The sequence below is a fragment of the Ceratotherium simum genome, chromosome 7 (assembly GCF_057802395.1).
Source record: "Ceratotherium simum simum isolate JZ-2026a chromosome 7, ASM5780239v1, whole genome shotgun sequence".
NCBI lineage: Eukaryota > Metazoa > Chordata > Mammalia > Perissodactyla > Rhinocerotidae > Ceratotherium > Ceratotherium simum.
Window position 1 is genome coordinate 67,584,013 of NC_141906.1, and position 22,841 is coordinate 67,606,853.

The following is a 22,841-nucleotide window of genomic DNA, read 5'->3' on the forward strand; positions in this document are numbered from 1 at the left end:
GCTTTCTATATGAGACTCCCTCCCTTTTAATCTGGGAGATGAGGGACACATAATGCAATACTGAAAACTGTCAGAAAACAAAAATGGCTTATTCTCATGTTTATGGATTCTATATAGATTGCAGTCACTTTCTTCTATCAATAGGTGGTGAGCTTGTGTTGGTTAGGCACATGCTGACAGTTTACTAAAACTGAAGTATGAGTAGACTGAGGCAGTGAAAAGAACTTTTTGGGCACTGTGAGATGAGCAGATGAGTGAACTTTGAGGAAACAGACATGGACTGCCTTTAAACCACTATAAGATCTATTCTTCATAAATTATCATAAAACTACAGTCTTTAGAATAAGCATGCTCTATATCAGCAGTGACATATATCAACTTTCTCAAACGAAGGTGAGAGGGTATACAATTTTAGCAGTTTTTCTTAGTACTTTATTCTATATTTTATTCCTTAATATTTAAAAGGGACCTGTCGACCAAAATAATAGAATTTTAAATATCACCCTTTTCCTTCTTTCTTCCCAGCCTAGTTCCATCTTATACTACATGAAAAATAATATAAATGTATTCTGAAAGTTTATCAGCTTTCAAGCCACACAAAAATCCTTTATTTTCACAATACTTCTCTCTGAATAGATGGAAATAAACAATTCCTTGTTTTAAGAACCCCGAAGGAAAAGCTCCTTTACTTCTACTTCACATACTCAATACGCTTCTCACCTGCTATTTTGATATTCAGATTGGCATCCAGAAGCAAATTTTCAGCTTTTAGATCACGATGAACAATGTTCCGACAGTGACAAAAATAGACAGCTGTGACGATCTGTTTGAACTTCCGACGGGCCTCCTTTTCTGCCATTCTACCGTGGGCCACCAGGTGGTCTGCATTGAAGAAAAACAGAGTCAGTTCTCATTTTGGATCCTGGTATAATCTCAAAAGGCAGACTTAAGGAGGGATGCAAGGAGCCCAACAAAGGAAGGATTTAAAGAAGTGAAACAAACAAACAGAAAACAACACACTTATAGTCCTGGTTGGCATCTATAAAAATTCATTGGTAATCAGTACCCAAACTATTTTAAGTATAAATCCTGAAAAAGTTCTGAGGGATATAACGGTATTTTTCAAGACCATAACATTCAACACCTTCCTTGTCATATCTCCATTGCAATAGATTATATATACGAAGCAAACACACATGAAGATAAGTATCAGCAATATTTCCTGTGCTAAAGCGCAAGTCAAAAAGCAAAGTCACAATAATTGATCATTTTAGAAAAGAGCTGACAGAAATCAGTCCTTGCTAAGGGGGAAAAAACTGCTTTACACAAGACTCCGTTTAGGCTGATATCTCTTATGCTTTCTCAAAGTTTTACAATTTGACATTTTTAAAGAGGTATTTATTTGGGGACTACTCTCTGGAAGGCATAATAGCATGCCTGCATCTTTACATCTGCATTTATTGTGCTTACCAAATATTTTTCAAAACTATGTTACTAATTTTTACAGATAACATCAATAGAAAACCAAGTGAAGTTTCTACCACTTTAAATGAAATAATTTCATTTGCTATGTTGCTAACTAAGGTATAGCAAAAGAATTTACATGTGATAAACTTTGTAATACTATAAATTAGGCTATCTTCTATATTTAAAAATGAATTGATTAACCCATAATCAATACTGTAAGTTCTTTAAGTACTTCTTTTCTAATAGTGGCAGTAGGTTTACAATGAACCAATGACATACATATCCTTAACCCAGTTCTTCATCTGACCAACAACATACACAGGTCATGACAACTGATGGGATTAGAAATGTGAGTGACAATATAGTTTGCTCTTTTTGAAGTCTCATTAGCACTATCCTTAAAACAACTGATCTAGCTGGGAAAAGGACACATTTGCCATCATAGGCATCCTGAGATAGTGGGAAAGTGAAAAATTAGATAATATAAATAAATGCATTGTTTGTTTACAACAGTAGTTTCAGTAATACTACTCCATTGTTTTGGCGACATCTCAATCACTCACAGGACCAGTCAGGTTTATCTTTTCTTCCTCACAAAGAGGAAATTCGGGATAAAACAAACGCACTAGCAATGACTGCCAAGATTGAGAGCTTAGGTCAAGAAATGGGGTGGGGGCAGAGGGGGAGAGCACGTGAAGAAGGGGAGCTAAATGATAATCCATCTACATAGTAGATTTTCAAATAATTCAAACAACATTATGACCTCAAAGAACATAAAATTTTGGAGATCAAATACTACAGAATTTTTAAGAACAATGTCTTACAAACAGATGATTTAAATTATTAAGAAAGACCCCTCAAGGGAATTGTTACAATTGTTAGGGTTATCAATGACCCAAACATAAGATCTTTGAAGCATTTTCCTCAAAAACAATCACTATTATGGCCAAGATTACCAATTTTGTAGAAAGAAGGAGAAAGTAAGAAGTCTTCAGCTTACAAGTCAAAAGGACTAGAATATAGAATACAGCTTGCTACAGAGTTTAGAGGTGGTGATAAATGAGCTCACACTCTGGTGTGTTTAGGCTTCTGGTGAGATCTGTCATATGAACTTTAAACAACACAAAGTCCCTAACTAGGGATAGTAACTTAACATAAGCTGTTAAAACACTGAACATCCATCAGATGTGGAACGCTATGTGTTATTTTAAGAGGCCATTTTCTAACAGTACCTGCTCCTTTGACCCCCTATTTCTCTTAACCCAAGGCCCAATTATTCTAATAATATGTTTTAGCTGCTAAACTTTGTCTAATTAAAGAGCTTTGAAGAGACAGCTATTCTTGAGAAACATAAAAATAAACTCTTATGAAGGTTTACCATCAGAAGCTCATTTGGCCAAGCCACCCATTAATTAAAATGCTCAAGAGACATTCGTCTGGCAGTAAATACTAATTACCAGAACACATCAAAGAGCTTCTTAAATACAACAGAATGATTAATTTGGTGATTTCCAAAATAAGAGGTTTTCTTTTATTTAAAAAAAAAACTCTTTATATTTTCTAAGTACTGTTTTCCTAAAATGACTGGAAAGTTCTCAAAATTGTTACATAGGCCAGGAGCTGGTGGAATGTAGCCTTGTTCTGTTTTATCTCTACAATGACACATTGGTTGTCCTTGGACAAATCATTTATACTGCCAATATCCCCATCTCTTGATCTGCTAAATAGAAATAAACTCTGTTACATGCAATGGCCAAAGAAAGGATAGCATATTTGGGAACAAAATTTGTACTTTGATTAAGAGTTACCATATATGACATAACTTTAACTTTAAAGACATTCAAAAAGCTATTTTTTTAAAGGTCCACTCAACATCATACACAGAATATTTAAGCATTTGGTTAACAGATCACAAGGATTCTGTAGTGTTTGAAGGTGATTACAATATATATCAATTTTCACTGTTACATGGTTCTGGCCAAAAGATATTTGTGATAGCACACTGGGTATAACAGCTTAAATTGTATAGCATTTTGCCTAAAGATACCTACAGTATCCCTATAATTATGAACATAAAGATATATAAATTATTACTTTTTAAAAAGTGTTAGCTGCAAACATCAGATGTTTTCTCCTGGCCATTGCGTTTGATGTTCAAGTTTTCTCCTCTTTGGGAGCACTGTGCTCTTCTCCACATACAGGACCATCTTAATGGCTCAATGTCTTCAGACTTTAGCCTCTGCTTTTATTTTTGCCTGTCTTATTACCACCACCACCCCTATCCCCTGTTAGTTTGTTTTCAGTGTAAACCTACAGGGTCTAGTGGGTGTGCCAGGAAGCCAGCAGCCTGCAGTGGTTTTCGTCCCTGCTGAAATTGCCTGTTAGCTGCCCGCGGACAAATGGCTGCTTTATGTTCATGTGTGCTCTATAGGCAGGCAGTGAAAATTCTTAAAGCTCAAATGGGATATTTACCTTTCAGCGAAAAACCCAGAGCAGTAGCCAGCCTAGAGTTAACACAAAGTCACAGCATTTGAATAAATACTGGGGTCATTTGAGAAGGCAAATGAAAGAAAATGGCTCCCGAACCACTCAATATTCAAAGTAAAATATATTCTGAATCTTGTTAGGATAAACCATAGGTGCAAGGAACTCTAAAGAGTTGTTCTGCTTCTTCCAGGCAGTTCAGTGAGGTAATTCTCCTAAATACTCAGCGAGATATCACCCATATCTTCAGTCCCAAACATCCCACATGGCAGCCACAACCCTAGCTTTCAGTATTCCTAGATTCCTTCTCCCCTCACCCACCAGGAGGCTAAACAATCTTCAATTAGATACCTGCTGCAAAAACTCCATCACAGTAAGTCCTTTTTCACCATCAATTAACTGCTTACCTATTTAGTTGCCACTATTCATCTCAGGCAAATTTAAAGTTTTTCTCCATCACAGCTTCACTTCAACCATTTCAATCCAGACAAGGATGAGGTGACTCAGAAGAAGAAAACGGTTCTCCTGTTTCAAGCTCTTATCAAAAGTAAGGAGTATAAGTTCTCTTTCTCACTTTCCAATCGCCACAAATCACCTGGCACTGGATTTCTTTAATCTTTTTAATTTGTTCTTCGTCACAAAATAAGAAGTTAGTGACACTAAGGGATTCAGATACCTCATGAGGATTAGAATGACTAGAAGTGGAGAGAATGAAGTCTGAAGTTTCAAAAGTATTAGAGCGCCGTATGTATAAAGTTTGCTTCAGAATTCACTGTTTGTAATTTTGTCCCAATCTGACTCAGAAAGAAATATCTTGTGGTACATTTAGATTCTAACCTTTCAAAGAGCAAAAATACACATCAGGCAGTCTTAACTTCCCTAGACCAGCTTCATTGGAGGGTCAGAGGCATGCCACTAATGGGATAGTGGTGGGGAGCCAACATTTCTTAAAATAAGTCACTTTTCCACTATAAACAGACAGTGTCTCCATTTGTCTGCTAAGTCTACAACTCACAACTGATCCAAAACACTAGCTGAAAATGAACATACCCTGACAGCAGGTCAAGCAATAGGGCAGAAAGTTTTCATTTTTCATGATGGAAAAATAACCCAGTCCAGAATGGGGAAAAGGCAGTATGTATGCTAAGCTTAGGTGGCTACCTGAAAAAATTTCTGCCAATTCCAAGCTAACCACAGCTAGCAGTTCTTTGCTTTGCCACTCAGTTCTATCATTTCTTCTTTCTACACCCATGGAAACAACTTCCTGTTTATCAAACAAATGCTTCTTTCCAAAAAAGCCAGGGTGAGGCCAAGATAACTCAGCTGCCTGGAAGCAGGTTAACAGGAGTGCACTCACTTGAAATGTCATACTGTCCTCACTCTCGTAGGCCCCAAGCTGCCACTGACTAGAGGAAGAGGGTTTGTTATTTTGTTTTCCTGGCCAAGAATCCAACCATCTCATACCAGCCTTCTTTACTTGTTGCTGCTTCTTGTTACTATCTCTTTTCTTCATTCTCCCAGTTGTTCAGCCCAAAAACCTTGGCGTCACCTTTCATTCTCTTTCTCCCACACCTCACATCCATCAGCAAATTTTATTAACTCTACCTTCAAAATATACCCAGAATTCAACTATTCCTCACCCCTATCCCCACCCCACTCTGATGCCACCAACTTCCTCCAACAGCTATTATCTTCCTCCTGGATTACTGTAATAGCCTCCTAATATTACTCCTAACTAGTATCCCTGATTCTGCCCTTGGCCGCCTGCAATCTATTCTCAAAACAACAGTCAGAGTAATAATCCTTTTTTTAAAAAAAAAACTTTTCATTTCAAAATAATTACAGACTCACAGGAAGTTGCAAAGATAGTAGAGAAAGATCCCAAGTACCCTTCACCCAGTTTCCCCCAATGGTTAAATCTTACATAATTTAGAACAATATCAAAACCCAGAATTTGACATGGGTACAATGTGTGTATAGTTCCAGGTCATTTTATCACGTGTAGATTTGTGGAATAATCACTGCAATAAGATAAAGAATTATTTGGAGTTACTCATTACTGAGTATTCTAGCAGGTATAAAAACAAAAAGCACACTATATTTTCTTCTGCCTATCTCAAATAAATTAAACTTTTTCTTTAAGGGTTTTGAGAAAATACAATTCCTCTTGTGAAATCGTCACAAGGTATGCTTTAGTTTTGAAAGTTTTAAACTAGAACTATTTTTTTCCTTTGCCTCCTTACTACATACAAAAGAGTGCTCTGCATATGATGGATGCTTAATAATTACAGATTAACTCAAGGAATATCAATCAGAGAAAAGATATAAACTTTTAAAAAAATACATTTTTCACTCTCCATTTGCCGCTAAACAAAAAGTTTGTAAACTAAGCACTGTTTCTATTAAGTCGTTACAGAAAACATGCTATTCTTTTGATATGAAGTCCATTCACATTAATATATAAAGGAGGATTTGTTTTCTCATAGCTTCTTGAAAAAATAGTCCTAGACTAAGGATAAGCCCAGGCAGCCTATGAAACAGGATCCCATATATTTCAAAAGACCTTTCAAGAATGTTATTCAGACTTTTCTAATGTAGTGCAAATGTTTCTCATGCTACACCAACAGACTAGCAAAGGTGGGTTGGCTAATTTTGTAATTCAGAGGTTCCTCCCTGATTCCTAGTATAAACTGCAGGCTCCAAATCAAGCTCATTCTTTAAAATCTAGCTCAAAGGTCATTTATCTGAAGCTTTCCCTAATCTAATCACCTCCCCTAGAAGAACTGCTCCATAATTTGTTTCTAACGGCATTTAGTCTATACACCTCCATAACATCATTGAACAACTGCATTACAGTTATTTCTTAACACGCATGTCTTCCCTTCTAGACCAGGGATTCTTGGTCTATGACGGGTTTCTATCCATGAATCCATGCAAGGTATAGGCAAATATGTATAATGTACTTCCATTTGTGTACAAAGAGGAAATACAAATACGCATGTGTGTGTACATATGTGTATATTAGTTTATATTTTCCAAAAAAAGTAATGTTAAGTGAAAAACTTCTAAAATTGTTACTTATAGGAGGATGGAAAAGGGGTGGAAGCTAGACTTTTCTGAATGTACCCTGTTTTACAGCTTTTTTTTTTTTAGCATGTTTTACAGCTTTAACCTCACTGTCTCATATCAAATATGTACTTATGTTCAAGTCATTTGGAACCACAATTTTCAGCATAAGAGAAAAGAGATATAAATAAAGAATATTAAAGAAGTTAAGTAAAAACATTGAAATCTTAAATTTCAATTGGAATGTTAGTACAAACTCATGTTTTACTTTTCTCTGTATAAAAAATACATATTTCCTACCTTGGTGCCCTGAAAAGGCCTCTAAGCAATGACAAACCAGTAGCAATAACAAGCAGCCCCAGGATTTCTAAATGCTATTTTCCACTTGAAGGAACCAGAGCTTCCAGGAGAAATGTTTGATTCCAGGTCTGGGACAGGAAATGTTCAAGATAAGCCTTGGACATCTTACCTAAAAGCAAGGAAGCTATCTGAGACTATTGGGATCATGTCAAAAGGACACAGGAGTCAACTTGAAAAGGCTCCCACTGGCTAAGTGAAATAATTTGAGCATCAAAAGAATAATGACTCGGGGCCGGCCCGCTGGCGCAAGCGGATAAGCACACGCGCGGCGCTCCGGGGTTCCCCGGGTCGGATCCCAGGGGCACACCGACGCACTGCTTGGCAAGCCATGCTGCGGCAGCGTCCCATGTAAAGTGGAGGAAGATGGGCATGGATGTTAGCCCAGGGCCAGTCTTCCTCAGCAAAAAGAGAGGAGGACTGGCGGATGTTAGCACAGAGCTGATCTCCTCACAAACAAACAAACAAAAGAAGAATGACTCAGTAGACCAAAACACATCAAATGTATTAAAATCCATAACCTCATAATGATACATAAAATAAACAAAATCAACTTCATTGGTCACCACTGGAGATTGCTAGGGTTTGTTGTTGTTTGTGTCATCAAGTCGATTCCAACTCCTAGCGACCCTGTGTTCAGCAGAACAGAACCCTGCCTGGTCTTTTTGTGCCATCCTCTCATCTTCCAGTGCTATATCAGACAATGCTCCACTGCTATTCATAGAGTTTTCATGGCCAATTTTCTCATTAATGGGTGGCCAGGTCCTTCTTCCTAAATCTGACTTAGTCTGGAAGCTTCGCTGAAACCTGTCTACCATAGGTGACCCTGCTGGTATTCGAAATACCAGTGGCAAAGCTTTCAGCATCATAGCAATACGCAGCCGCAGCCGCCACAGTATAACAACCAATAGACGGGTGTTGTGGTTCCCTGACCAGGAAACGAAACTGGGCCGTGGCAGAGAACACTGAATCTTAACCACTAGACTACCAGGACTGGATACTGCTGGTTACCAATTTATTATTCTGAAATTTGATACATAAAAGAATCAAGCATTTATTTTGCCTTTACTATAGTTTCTAAATAGTTTAGAGGCAAAGTTCTTTACGGAAGAATTATAGCTAATAAACGTAGAAAAAATGAGAGAATTAGAAAATCACCATTTTGCAACTTCTGATGAAATAATGTATTTGGGCAACTAAATAATAAGAGTGGCTAAAACATTAGGTAAAAGGTTGATGGGAAACTTTATAAGAACTTTATAAAACTTTATACATCCCTAAAAGTGGGGAAATCAGACATTATACAACTCCTGAAACGACGCAATAGGAAGACTATGGAGTCTTCCTGCCCTCGCCCCACCTCCAAAAGAGGTTAAAAACAGAAAACCCTTAGGAAAAATATTAATATAGGAGTCAAGCAAAATATTCTTTTGGGACTTGTATACACTCAATGCAGCAAAAATACTTTGCTCATTCTCTGGCGCATTTTTTTTTTACGTCAGGGTAGAACTGGAGGATGACCAGACAACTCTGAATGGACGTTTAGCAGTAAAGTGAGGACATTCAACTGTAAGTTTTCAAGCAAGCGGCTTCCTCATACATCTTGGGCAGGTTGGAAATATAAATGCTAAAGTCACGTCTGATATTAAGAAAATAAAACAAAAAAATGAAGACTAATGAATGGGAAATTACCTTGGGAAGGAGATAAGTTAATTGTTTTGAATTAGAGTGACTAAATGAAGTTCAACGAGATGGTTATTTACTTCTGTCAGTAAGGCCTCAGAAAACAGCCTGTTTTTATAGCCAAAGGAAGTAAATAATTTAGTGAGAAAATAGTATTTTAGTTGTAAAGATATACAGACTGTTGTGAGGATTAAATGAGAAAAACACGTTACAAAAAAACCCAACAACATGGTAGTGTGTTCAATAAACAAATGTGATAGTGTTCTCAAACATCTAGGAGGTTGCAAGACAACACATATGGAACACTTCACAAAATATCTGGTACACAATGGTTACACAATTCAGTCTTTCCCATTCTCTGCCCTATTAGTCAGTCTTTGAGTATCCCACAGCATAAATAAATGGCACTGTGATAAGTTCTCGGTTCATACATGTTGGCACTATTAGGAAACGTTATTTTTAAGGCACTGAGAATGTCCATAATAAATCATACACACTTCAACAACCTACAGTTAAGTTAGTAATTTATTTTAAATGCCCATGAGTTCTGCCTCGTATTCAGGAAACTTTCTTGATAAAGTGCTGGATTTATGACTTCATGGTCTCAAATAGGAAGTTTGGGGATATATATCTAAAGAAATCATACTGTGGAAGTTTTAAATTATGAGTTTAGTGGTTTACAAAACTAACCAGTTTCTCAATTCCGTTTGTAAAATTAAACAGGCCCACATTGTCATGGCTGGCTCTTTATAATATAGTACTGAATAGCGTGCAATAATCATCTCAATAAATCAATTGAATGAGTAATAAATGCTCATTCAATAACCACTTATTGAAGCCTATTACATTGCTTAGAATTCATAATCTTCAATATGTCTTTGTCTGCAGTGATCCAGAAAACAAAAAGGTGTTTTCTCTCCACATCAAAAGCTCATTTAACTAAAACATGTTAAGGAATAACACGAAAATTCCATGCTTGACTTGGTTAATTTCATTGTGACACAATGAAATAAATTTACTGAGTACCTACCATATGTTAGACACTGCATTAAACGACGAAGACACAGATGAATAAGATTCAAATGCCACAATCTGCAATCTAGTGACATTCTTTCATTCACTTAGCCTTTCATTCAACTATCAATAAATATTTATTGAGCATGTATTCACTGCAGGTACTATTCTAAGTACTAGAGATTTAGCAAGGCTAAAAAATGTCAAAGTCCTTACTCTCATGATGCTTACATTTTAGTGAGGTCAGACAATAAGCAAATAAATAAATAATGTCAGTTGGTGATAAGAACCAAGAAGAAAAAATAAAGCAAGGAAGGAAATATAGAGTAGTGGGCCAGTAGGAAGAGAGATTTGGGATAGCATGGCTAGCAAAGTCCTCTCTAAAAGAAATGGAAGAGACAGCCATGTGAATATCTAGAAAAAGAGTATTTCAGGAAGAAGGAATGGAATTTCTGAAGGCCTTAAAGTGGGAATATATTGGAGAGTTTAATGAACAAGAGAAAGATGCCAAAGTGAAAAGGGGGGAGAACTAGGAGCTGAGTTCAGAGAGGTAGCTGGAGAATAGATTATAGGAAGCTTTACAGGCCAGAGAAAGGACTATACATATATTCCAAATAGATGGGAAAACCAATAGAAGTAGCTGAATGGTAAGATTCCACTTTCATTTAAAAAAAAATCACTCTAGCTGCAATAGGGGAATCAGGGCATATTCAGGGAGACTGGTTAAAGATTACTGCAGTAATCCTAGCAAGAGATGACTATGACTTAGATCAGGTTGGTACTGGTGGTGGTGCTGATAAGTGATTGAATTCAGCATATATTCTGAAGGTAGAGTCACCAAGATTTACTGATGGGTTTGGCATGAGGTATGAGAGCAAGAGAGAAATTAAGTATGTCTCTATAGAAGTTTTTGGTGAGCAAGTAGGATGAATGGAGTTCCCATTATTGAGATGAGGAAGACTGGGGAAAAGAGAAAGTTGATAAGGGGAAATCAAGACTTCTGTTTGTATATGTTAAGAGAGATGTTTATTAGACATCCAAGTGGAAATGTCAAGCAAATAGCTGGAAATATAAATCTAGAGTTCAGAGGACCGGTTGGGCTGGAGATTTAAAATTTGGGAGCCAACAGCTTAATGGATCATATACAATCAACTAGGGAATAGATGTGCACAGAAAAGAAAAGAGCTCTGAGGAGAGAACAGAGGAGCACTCTAAAATTTAAATGTCACCAAGATGAGGAGAATCTGGCAAACGAACCACCAGAAGAAAAGTGATCGGTGACGAGACCATTGTCTAAATTACGTAGTTTAGTTATCAGTAAATGACCGACATAGAAATACAAAAAAAAAGAAGAAAATTTACCATAAAGAGTGCTATAGTAGAGGTATGTTCAAAGGAAGAAGGAAAAAGGCAATTAACTCTCTAGCAAAATCAAAGCAGAGTTCACAGAAAGCATAACATTTGAGAAAGGCCATGAAAGTTGAGTAGCAGCTAACAGGCCAAAGAAGGATAGCAGGACTCTTGTATTCTGTGTCCTGACCCCTCCTACTGATAATCACACTTCCAATCAATTCCTCTGACACTAACAATTCCTTTATAGGTCCCCTGAAGAAAAAAAGGACAATATTCCAAGAGGGATTAGGAAGTAACATAAATTCAAAGTCCCCACTAGCTTCACACTACTATGGTATATGCTAGCTTCACACCACTATGGTATATGCTAGGGTATTTGGTAAACCCCTTTCTGCCTCTGTTGCCTTCACATTGATCAAAGACACTGAAATGCAGCTCATAGTCTACTGCTCCACCCAGATTCTGCTAGTCACTTAAGCAATGTCAACATCCATGAAAATAATCTATTTGATGATTTAAGCCCATGATTCCTCGAACCTTCTTTATCTCCAGTGAGTGACCTATTACCCCAAGTTCAGCAACTATTCCTATGGCCACATCTTGGACTTGTCCTTGCATAATATTTTTCTGCCTTTGAAATTCTAACTATGTAGTTTAGTTATCAGTAAATAAACTCCCCTTTCTCTTAACATAAACTTCCAGATCAGCAATATTGAATAGAAATAAGATGTGAGCCATTTATAATTAAATATTTTCTAGTAGTCACATTAAAAAGTAAAAAGAATCACTCATTTTGAAATTAACTTTAATAATTAATTTTATTTAACCGAATACATCAAAAATATAACCAATGCAACATGTAATCAACATAAATATTAGCAATGAGATGTTACCTTCTTTTTTTGATACTAAGTCTTCAAACTACAGTGTGTAATTTATACTTATAGCATATCATATTTCAGACACTAACCTGTCTAAAGTCAAGGTGAAATGTAATTTTACCAAAATGAGAGTTGTGTTTAATAGAAAAATATTTTACACTGTATATAGTAAAGAATTTGGCCTTGCCCAAAGGGAAGGTCTGAGCTTTTCCCTTGACTTCTGGGAGGTAATCTCTGGGTCCCTGGAATATTATGTCTGACAGGAGTGTCTTTGTTGGCCCAGGGCCCTTGGGTCATGCCAAATAATCTAACGATATGATTAGCCTGGGCCTGGCCATACCCATACAGTCTTAGGGTGCAGGCTGCCCACCCCAGAAAGACCAACAACATGACTTAGGATGGGAGCTCTGGGTCATGCAGTATCAGTTGACCTGAAGACAGAGATCAATCATGTGGGCAATCAATCAAGTCTATGTAAAACAAAAACTCTGAACACAGAGGCTCAGCTGAGCTTTCCACTGGCAACACCGTGCAAATTGTCACACCTCTATACCAGGAGAGTAACACATCCTGATTCCACTAGGAGAGGAAAACAGAAGCTCTGCGTTTGGTACTTCTCGTGGACTCTGTGCTTCTTTCCTTAGCTGATTTAGATTTTAATCTGTATCCTTTCCCTGTAACAAACTGTAAGTGTGAGTATAATAGATTTAATGAATTCTGTGAGTCCTTTTTAGCAAATTATCAAAGGTGAGAGTGGTTCTGAGAACTTCTCGAACTTACAGTTGGTGTCAGAAGTGACGGTGTCCTTGGAGACTGTGTTCTAACTTTGTAGTTCGCTAACTCTCTCAGTTAGCCTAAAACTCTTGCACATTGCCTGTTTTTAAATTTAAATATAAGTTAAATTAAATTCAAAATTCAGTTTCTCAGTTGCACTACCTACATTTCAAATGCATAATAGCAACAGGTGACCAGTGACTACAGCATTGGGCAGTACAGTTTTATACTTTTAACTCTCTGTTCCTCTCATGCCCAAAACACTTGCTTTTCAACTTCATCTAGACCTCTAGTTTTTTAAATTCCTCATATTTAACATCATCTATCCTGGTCTCACTTGCGTTCTCCTCCTTTCAGCCTAAGCCCAAGGACCCACACATTAATTACTTTACTGTTAGTGGCCTCAATTCCTTTGCCACCTGTCTCTCTTCTATTTGCACATGTCCTGTAAACCCCAAACACTGGATCAGTCCAACTGTCTTTCTTATCCCATCTACCCACAGGTAGTTGAGTATTGCTGACAAAAAAAAATCATTCAATCCTGTATAATGGAATAACAAGTTCATGGTTTCCTATCTCTCAGGCCTTTAATCAACTATTTTAGCTGTCCTTGATCACTCCCTCTTTCACTCCCCAAGCAGCTAATTTCACTTTCTCCACCCTCATCCAGGTCCCTATCCTCTCATTCTTAACTCTCAGGTGATGATCCAGCCTCTTACTTCAAATAGAAAATTAGACAAAATGGATGAAGTACCTTACTTCACATTCTTCTACCTAAAAAATTACCTACAGCCACTAAATCCTTTACTTTCTTCTATCTTTCTTGTGCAAGGCCAGTTCCTAGCAACTATGCTCATAGCTCAATCACCTCCTATTCCTCATGGATCTGGCTGTACAGGTTATCTTTTCCATATCAATTATAGTCAAACTCACCTTGCTCATGACTGTATCCTCAACCTTACCCTATAATCAAGTCTCATATTTAAACAAAACAGAACTCCCCCTTGCTCCTTGTCAAGTACTGAGAGGATCTGAGATTTTACCCTACTTGCAAGCTAACAATTTAATATGACACAATTGCATGGATGCTGGCAGAAGACACGAGACCCCTAGGTCACAGACAAAGGACTTTGGCATTTAGAGCATAGCAAGTAGCACGAGCATCAACATACTTGCTTCAGTTCCCCAAGTCGTAATTCCCACAGGATGATGTGAAGTGGCCAGGTGACACCTGCCATACAGTTAGGTGCATTAAAGGAGAGGAATTCTGAGCTTAGAGAACCCAAATCTTTTATAATAGGCAATAATTAGATTTACCCTTTAGCTCCCAAGGAAGAAACTATCTCCATCTTCCAAGGCTGTTCACTCCACAAGCATCCTTGAAAAGGACGTCAAAGGCAATCAGTACCTCGCTTGCAAGATATAAAGAAACGTGAAATACCCATAGAGAATTCTCTCCCAACTCCTTGCTTCCTGCTCTAGCTACTGTCTTTCCCATTCTTTTGTTCAGAGCTGTTTCTCAAAATACTAGCCTTACACAATGCCTCCACTTCTTTAATATACTGTAAGCTACCTTCCATCTCCGTCATTCCATTGACACTTTTTCGCCAAGTCACAAATGATGTCCTAGTTGCCAGCTGATAATCTTTATTTTATTTGACCTCTTTGGAGCATCTAAACTCTTGATCATTTCCTTCCAAAGCTGTCTCCTTTGGCTTCCATGAGGTGTTCTACTTTTGATTCTCCTCCTATTTTTTTGACTGTTCCTTTTTAGTATCTTTTGCTAGGTCTGCTTCCTCTGACTGTTCTTTTAACACTGATTTTTCCCTCACCCTCTTCTCACTCTTTTTCTCTGTGCTTCCCTTGAATGATATCTACCCGCCAGTTTTAAAAGCTACCTATATGTTAGTAACTACCAAAGTTTTATGTTCAGCCAAACTTATGCCAAACTCCAAAACAATATACAGCCAAGTGTCGCTTAATGATGGGGTTACACTCTGAGAAATGCATCAGTAGGTGGTTTTGTCATTGTGCAAACATCATAGAGTGTACTTACACAAACCTAGATGGTATAGCCTACTACACATCTAGGCTATACGGTACTAATCTTATGGGACCACCATCACATATGCAGTCCATCGTTGACTGAAAGGATGTTATGCAGTGCATGACTGTACCCAATATTTCCTATATATCTCTAGCTGGATATTCCAGACACCTAAAATGCTTTATGCCATTCTCATTCCCCACTCATACTGCCCACCCAAATTATTCATTTCCCCTCCTTAAATCTGCTGTTCCTCCTTTAATTTCCTATCTATGTTGGAAGCACTATGATCAATCCAGTAGCCCAAATCAGAAAATTGAGAGATCAGGGATGGGCAAACTACAGCCCATGGGCCAAATCCAGCCTACCGCCTGATGTTTTTTTAATAGCACCTTTATTTAGATATAATTCACATGCCATAAAATTCACCATTTTGAAAGGCAGAATTCAATGGCTTTTGGTATATTTACAGAGTGTTGCCTGTCTTTGTAAATAAAGTTTTACTGGAACACAGCCATGCCATTTGTTTACGTATTGTTTATGGCTCCTTTTGCAGTACAACAGCAAAGTTGAGCAGTTTTGCACAGAGACCATATGGTCTGTAATGCCTAAAATATTTACTACCTTGACCTTTAGAAAAAATCATTTGCCAACCTCTATCCTAGATTGCTTGATCTCTCTCAACTCCTATATTCAATCTATTACTAAATCTTGTAATATTACACTTCCTAAATTATAGCGAGAGCTACTATAAACTTCCTCAATACTTCCTAAATAATAGTGAGAGCTACCAGTGACAGCTTACTATAAACTAACCATTTTTATTTTTAAAAAAACTTAAAAAAAATGAGATATAATGAACATGGCATAAAATTAACTATTTTAAAGTGTACACTTCAGTGATTTCAACATATTCACTATGTTGTGCAATCATCACCACTATCTAATTCTAGAATATTTCCATCACCCCCAAAAGAAACCCTGTACCAATAAGCAGTTAGTCCTACTTCTCTTCACGCCCCATCCCCTGGTAACCACAAATCTACTTTCTGTCTCTATAGATTTGTCCTTTCTGAACATTTCATATAAATGGAATCATACAATACGTGGCCTTTTCTCTCTGGCTTCTTACACATAACAATGTTTTCTAGGTTCATCCATGCTGTAGCATGTATCAGTACTTTGTCCCTTTTTACCACAGAATAATATCCCATCGTATGGATATACCACATTTTGTTTATCTGTTCATCAGTTGATGGACATTTGGTTTGTTTCAACTTTTTAGCTATTATAAATAATGCTGCTAGGAACATGTTGTACAAGTTTTTGCATGGACAAAGCACTTTATAAACACTCACATAATCCTCACAACAACCCTCTGAAATAAGTGGTATCATCATCATCATTATTACTATTATTATTATTATCTTCATTTTAAAGATGAGGACAGTAAGGCAGTGAGATAAAAAAAACTTTCCCAAGGTCACAAAGGTAGTAAGTGGTGGAGTTAGGATTTGAATCAGAGCAGTCTGCCTCTCTCCATATTCTTAACCACTAACAATGCTGCCTTTTTTAACTATAACTAAAATTCCTTTTCTCTATCCCCATTGCCACTACTTATCGGACCTCCTCAGCTCTTATTTGTTTTATTACAATAGTCTTCTAACTACCCTCCCAGACTCTAGCCTTATTTCCCTCAAATACATCCTCATATTGCCACCAAAGTCCACTTTCTAACTCATAAGTCAGACTGTATCGTGGCCCTTTTTTAAAGCCCTTCTATGGCTCACTATCATCTAACAGTGGATCAAACTTTTAGCAGCCAGAGATTCATTTATTTAAATGAAATCTTATGTGGAAATCTAATAGGTATAATAGGTATAATAGGAGAGATGCTCTTGTTGGATAGGAGGAAAAAATGGAGGGTAGTTGAACGTATTTATGAGGAAAGCATGATCTCTTAGCACTGCCTCATATACCTACCTTCTCAGAAAAGGCATCCTAGACATTTCAAAAAAACTCTTAGAACTTTTGGAATATTCTGAGAAACCATTAGCCCATCACCAATCCTCTAAGAAACTACTTCTAGTTCCCTGAATACGCCAAGTTGTTTCAATGCTTTAGAGACTTTACATATATTATCCCTCTGGAAACTCATTTCCACTCAGCAAACTTCTCATACTTGAAATCTTTGTTCAAATATTACTTCCTTTATAAAGCCTTCTCTAGCCCATTCCTTACTCTGACAATTGCAAATATTGTTCACCATCTTTATCACATTCTGATTGTGATGTCCCTTTTACAATATAGTACTCAAAACTGAAGAAAATATTCCAGTTATGGTGTGACTGCCACAAAGGGTAAGACAGCAACAACTCTTCCAGCAAATCTGAAACTGAATTTGGAATCAAGTAGCCAACTACCACCCAAAGCAGTTTTGTGTCTTAATTTGCCAATAACACCAGGCTAAAGTTCCCAGCTAACAACCTTCACACCTAGGGCAGAAACTTCCAAGTATCACAATGCATCACTTGAAGCAAGCTTGCAAAACTCTGGATCAAACCAACCACGTTTTTCACTCCTATACATAAGCTGTCAAGTACTGCTAACAAACAACCCATAAAATAAGCCACAAGCAGAGTCCCAACAAAGTTACAATCTCCAACAACTGCTTGCCTATCGATGCTGCCCATCAATCCTTCAACTTGTCCCCTATCATCTACTTCTTTCATTTCCTTCAGCTGCTATTCCAAGATCTCATCTCAGCATACAAATTGTTTTTCTACTTCTCAAAAATGAGTATTAGGTAGTTGGACTCTCAACTTGAATCCCCTAAACATCAACGTCTACAAACTACCAGGCTTCAACTCTACCCCTACCTTCTTCCTTTCTATCTCACCAAAGACTATTCCCTCTACCTATGCACTAAAATGTATCCCCTTGAAGAATGCTCCATTAAATCTCACTTTCTCCCTTATACCTACATTTCCTCTGGTTCTACTGGTTCTTTCCCCTCAATATAAACTATAGGCTTAAGTCAAATATATAATAAAAAGACAACACACATTCAACCAATGCCCTTTCTAGTTACCAACCCTCTCTCATTTCTTCCCACCATAGCAAAGTTTCTCAAGAGTCATTTATATCACTGGTCTTCAAATCAGTACAATGCTGATTTTTACCTTAGTGGTTGCTCTAGGGATTATAATATATATCTTAATTTATCACAGTCTACTTCAAATTAATACTGACTTGATTCCGGTAAAATATAGCAACTTTCCTCCAATATAACTCCATTTCCTCAACCTTCCTTTAGGTACTTATGCTACATCAATATATGTTAGAAATCCAGAAATAAAGTGCTATAATTACTTCTTTAAGCCATTTTATGTCTTTTAAAGGAATCAAGAGAAGAAAATGGGAAAAAGCATTTTTATATAGTCTTTTATTCCCTATATATTCACCTTTTCTGATTTTCTTCATTTCCTCCTGTGGATATGAGTTACCATTTGGTATCATTTCCTTGCAGCCTGAGCACTTCCTTTAGAATGTCTTGTATAACAGCTCTGCTTATAAGGAATTCTCTGTCTTTTGTTATCTGGGAAGGTCTTTATTTTGCCTTCATTTTGAAGGAGAGTTTTGCTAGATAGAGAATCTACGGTTCACAGTTTTTTTATTTCAAAATTTTAAATATGTCAATCCACTGCCTCCTGGCCTCCATTTTTTTCTGATGAGAACTCAGCTATAAATCATATTGTTGCTACCCTGTACGTGAAGAGTCATTTTTCTCTTGCTGCTTTCAACATTCTCTCTTTGGCTTTCAGCAAATTAACAATGATATGTCTAGATGTGGATCCCTTTGTGTTCATCCTATTTAAGATTACTGACCTTCTAAAAGCTGTAAATTAATGTTTTATGATACATTTTGGAAGTTCTTGGCTATTATTTCTTCAAGTATTTTTTTCTGTCCCTTTCTCTTTCTCCTCTGCTTCTAAAACTCCCACTATAAATATGTTGGTATACTTGATATTGTCCCACAGGTCTGTGAGGCTCTGATTATTTTTCTTCAATGGTTTTCTCTCTGTTCTTCAGATTGGATTATTTCTATTGATATTTCTTGAAGTCTGATGGTTCTCCCTTCTGCTACGTCAAATCTGCTACTGAACTCATCTAGTGAATTTTTCATTTCAGTTATTGTACTTTTCAACCCTAGAATTTCCATTTTGTTCTTTTTTATAGTTTCTATTTCCTTACTGAGATTCCCTATTTGTTAAATCATTGTCATCATATTTTCTGTTAGTTATTTAGACATGGTTTCTTTTAATTGTTCGAACAAATTTATAATAATAGCCATGAACTTTTGCCAAAAATAATATCTAGACCCACTCTGAGAAAGTTTCTATTGATTACTTTTCTTCCTGAGTATGAATCACATGTTCCTAGGTTTTTTTCTTTAACACCCAGTAGTGTTTTCTTAATAAAAGTGGGTATTATAGATAATATATTTAACCAATTCTGGATTATGGTTTTTCCCCCTGAGAATTGTTGTTGTTGCTGCTCTTCGTTGTTTTGTTTTGTTCTGTTTTTTAGTAACTCTCTTGGAAATAATTTGAGAATCTGTCTCCCTGTGGTATATAGCCATTGATTTCTCTGCTAAATTTTTTTTAATTCTTATTTTTATTTTTTAGCCTAGCTTCCTTGAGCTCATCCCTGTGTTTACATCAATTAGTGGTCAAGCCAATAGACCTTTCACCCTTTGCTGACAAATCTGTTGGTGAGCTGAAGAGTGCATTTTAAGTTCAGAAAGTTTCAAAGTTAGCCTCAGATTTTACTCTTTGCTGGGCTCTCTGAGGACTTTCTAGTGGATGCCATTTCCCTAGTAAGCCAGAGGTGAATGGAGAACCTATCCCGTTGTGGTTCTCTCATTAACAGGATCTCCCTACTAAATTTCTGACTAGTCAATCACTCTGTTGCTCGCCCCTAGCAAGACCCCAACCTCTAGCTAGCAAGGCTATGAACCTTCCACATTCATTTCCTACCAAACTTGCTATTTTTACTGACAACATGACTAGGCAGGGGTTTTTCTTCCAAATTAAGTCAGCTGCCTCTGGCAAAAAACCTGCTGGTTTTTAAGACCAGCCCAACCTTGATTACATTATGCTTCCCCTTGGGGAGGGGAAAGGAAGAGTGTAGAGGCTCAGGCAAGAAAACCAAAGACTCGCACTGTTCTAATCACAAGTTCAAAGATTTTCAAGAATTAAAGCTTCTCAATTTGATGTTTGCCACTGGTTCATTTTCAGAGCCCTAAAATCGTTGTTTTTGACAATTTTGTTCAGTTTTATATTTGTCCTTTTGAGAGAGGATTTGCCAACTTATTCACTCTGTTATTACCATAAGTCCTGTCACTTCTATTTATCTTATTTTCAATTTGTACATATGTATATACTTTAGAATGTAGTTATTATAGCATATATAACATTTAAGTTTGTATATATATTTGAATAAATTGGAGTGTACAATTTAAAAGGTTATTAATATGTTATATGATCAAGTTTAGAAAACACTGGTAAAAACTCTGTTTCCCCTTCCTTTCTGTGCACTCATACCTCACCCTATTACATTCTGATTTCTATTCTTATTACACTAGTGAAACAGCTCTCTCTAAGAGCACTGAGCACATCTTTGTCACAAAGCCAGCGGCTACCTTTCAGTCCTTATAATATCTGACTTTTCTATAGCATTTAACACTGCTCCTTTTTGAAATTCCTGTTTTCCTTGGCTTTTACAACACCACAATCTTATTCCATCCACAGCAGCTTTTCCATAGACTTCATGGCCTCACTCTCCACTTAAACACTGATGGTACGAAGGGTTTCATCTTTAAACCTGTTCTTTTCTGCATTATCACATATTGATGACCAACTACAACCTATCTGCTGAAACAACATCCCTGGGCTCCATCTTATCCCTGATTTCCAGACTACTACATCCAATTACTTAATGGACAACTTGCACCAACTGGTGCCTCAAATTTAATATGTCTAAAACAACACAATTTATCCAATCTGTTTTTAACCCTGGTATTCTCTATCTCAGTAAATGACACTACCAGTCACACCAATAACAGGGTCAAAAATCTAATAATCATCTTAAATACCATCTTACTTACTTTTTCCTTTACCTAGCACTGTGACTTTCAAAAAGTTTAGTAAATCCTTGATATGCTTAATTAAAATTTTAGTAATATTGGCCACTTCTTTTACATAAACAATGATGAAACAAAAAGTCTTGAGGAGAGAAGATGGAGTCATTATTATAGAAATAGAGAAAAATGTTAATTTATAAATATTAGCTCTGTAAACAAGCCATTGCCTGTGCCTAAATCTGACAGTAATAATACTCATTTAAGAAAAATCTGTCTCACTCTCTCTTTCAATGGAGATTTAATAACAGAAGAGTAAAAAATACTTTATATTAGGATTGCTTTGCTGCTATGTTTTGCTAAATTTTCAAAACAGAAATTTGGTTTATATTTGTAATAAAAAATCCTCCCAGAAATACTTAATTGAAGTTCTTTTATATGAAAGAAGAGATTCTCAACTCAGAGAATGGGAAAGAACATGTACTCTGGAGTCAGATAGTCCTTGGGTTAAATCTCAGCTAGATCACTGATTAGTTATATAACTTTAGGCAAATTATTTAGCCTCCTTGAACCTCAGTTTCCTTGTCTGTAAACTGATGATAAAAATATCTATATTATAAGATTATTTTGAAGTTAAAATGAAATAGATGAAGTCACTACCTTACTTCAATACCTCATCACTCTCAAATATTACTGTACAGTTTTCTAACTGGTCTTGGTATGTTCAACCCAATTCTTCCTCATATGGCAATAATTCAAGACAAAATTCAATTCTTTTACACGGTTGGTTCATTCATTCATTCATTCACTCATTCCTTCAATAAACAGTTATTGATCATTTCCCTCCGTAAATATTTGCATCCAATAGTATGAATTGGAGAGCAAGAAGTAACATGAGGATACAATCATGAGCAAAATCAGACATGGCCCATAAACTTGTAAAGTTTGGTGTCTGGTGGGAGAGAGAAATCATTAAATAATTACAAAAATAAATATAAAACCACGACTGACATAAGTACTACTAAGAAAGGATATAGGGCAAGGAGAGGATGTGATAGAGGATTTGGCCAAGTCAGAGAACTCATACAAAGCCCTCCACCACTGAGCCTTTCCTATCTTACAAGCCTATTTCCAGCCATTTTCTCACATAGAGCCTATATTTAAACCATACTAAACAACTTAAGGAATACGAAATACACCATGCTCTCTCTCATCGTGAAATCTTTCGAACATGCTACAGCATTTCTGAAATACCTTGCTCCCCCTAGTTAATTCCAGCAAGTACCCCAAGATGCAGTCCTTGTATTACTTCTTTAAAGCCTTCACCACACACCATGTTAATAATAATAACCTGATCATGTTGAGGGTCTGCTGATTCCTCCACCTGGTAATTGATTTTTCCCCTTGTAAATGATTAGTATTTTATGGCGAGATATTCTGAGATTATGCCAAAATCCTGTCCTCATCTGTATTAATTTCCTAGGGCTGCCGAAACAAATAACCACAAAGTAGGTGGCTTAAAAACAACTGTAATTTATGCACTCACAGTTCTGGAAGCAAGAAGTTCAAAATC

At 36.7% G+C, this 22,841-nt stretch overlaps 1 protein-coding gene across 7 annotated transcripts in view; it reads right to left on the reverse strand.

The window, feature by feature from the left end:
- Nucleotides 1–22,841, reverse strand: part of SIK3 (SIK family kinase 3) — a 238,002-nt gene that overhangs the window by 75,354 nt on the left and 139,807 nt on the right. For all 7 annotated transcript variants that reach the window (XM_087433723.1, XM_087433724.1, XM_014785134.2 and 4 more), the window contains exon 4: nt 721–882. In XM_087433723.1, coding sequence (XP_087289849.1) covers nt 721–882 — 162 coding nt within the window. The remainder of the gene's footprint in view (nt 1–720; nt 883–22,841) is intronic.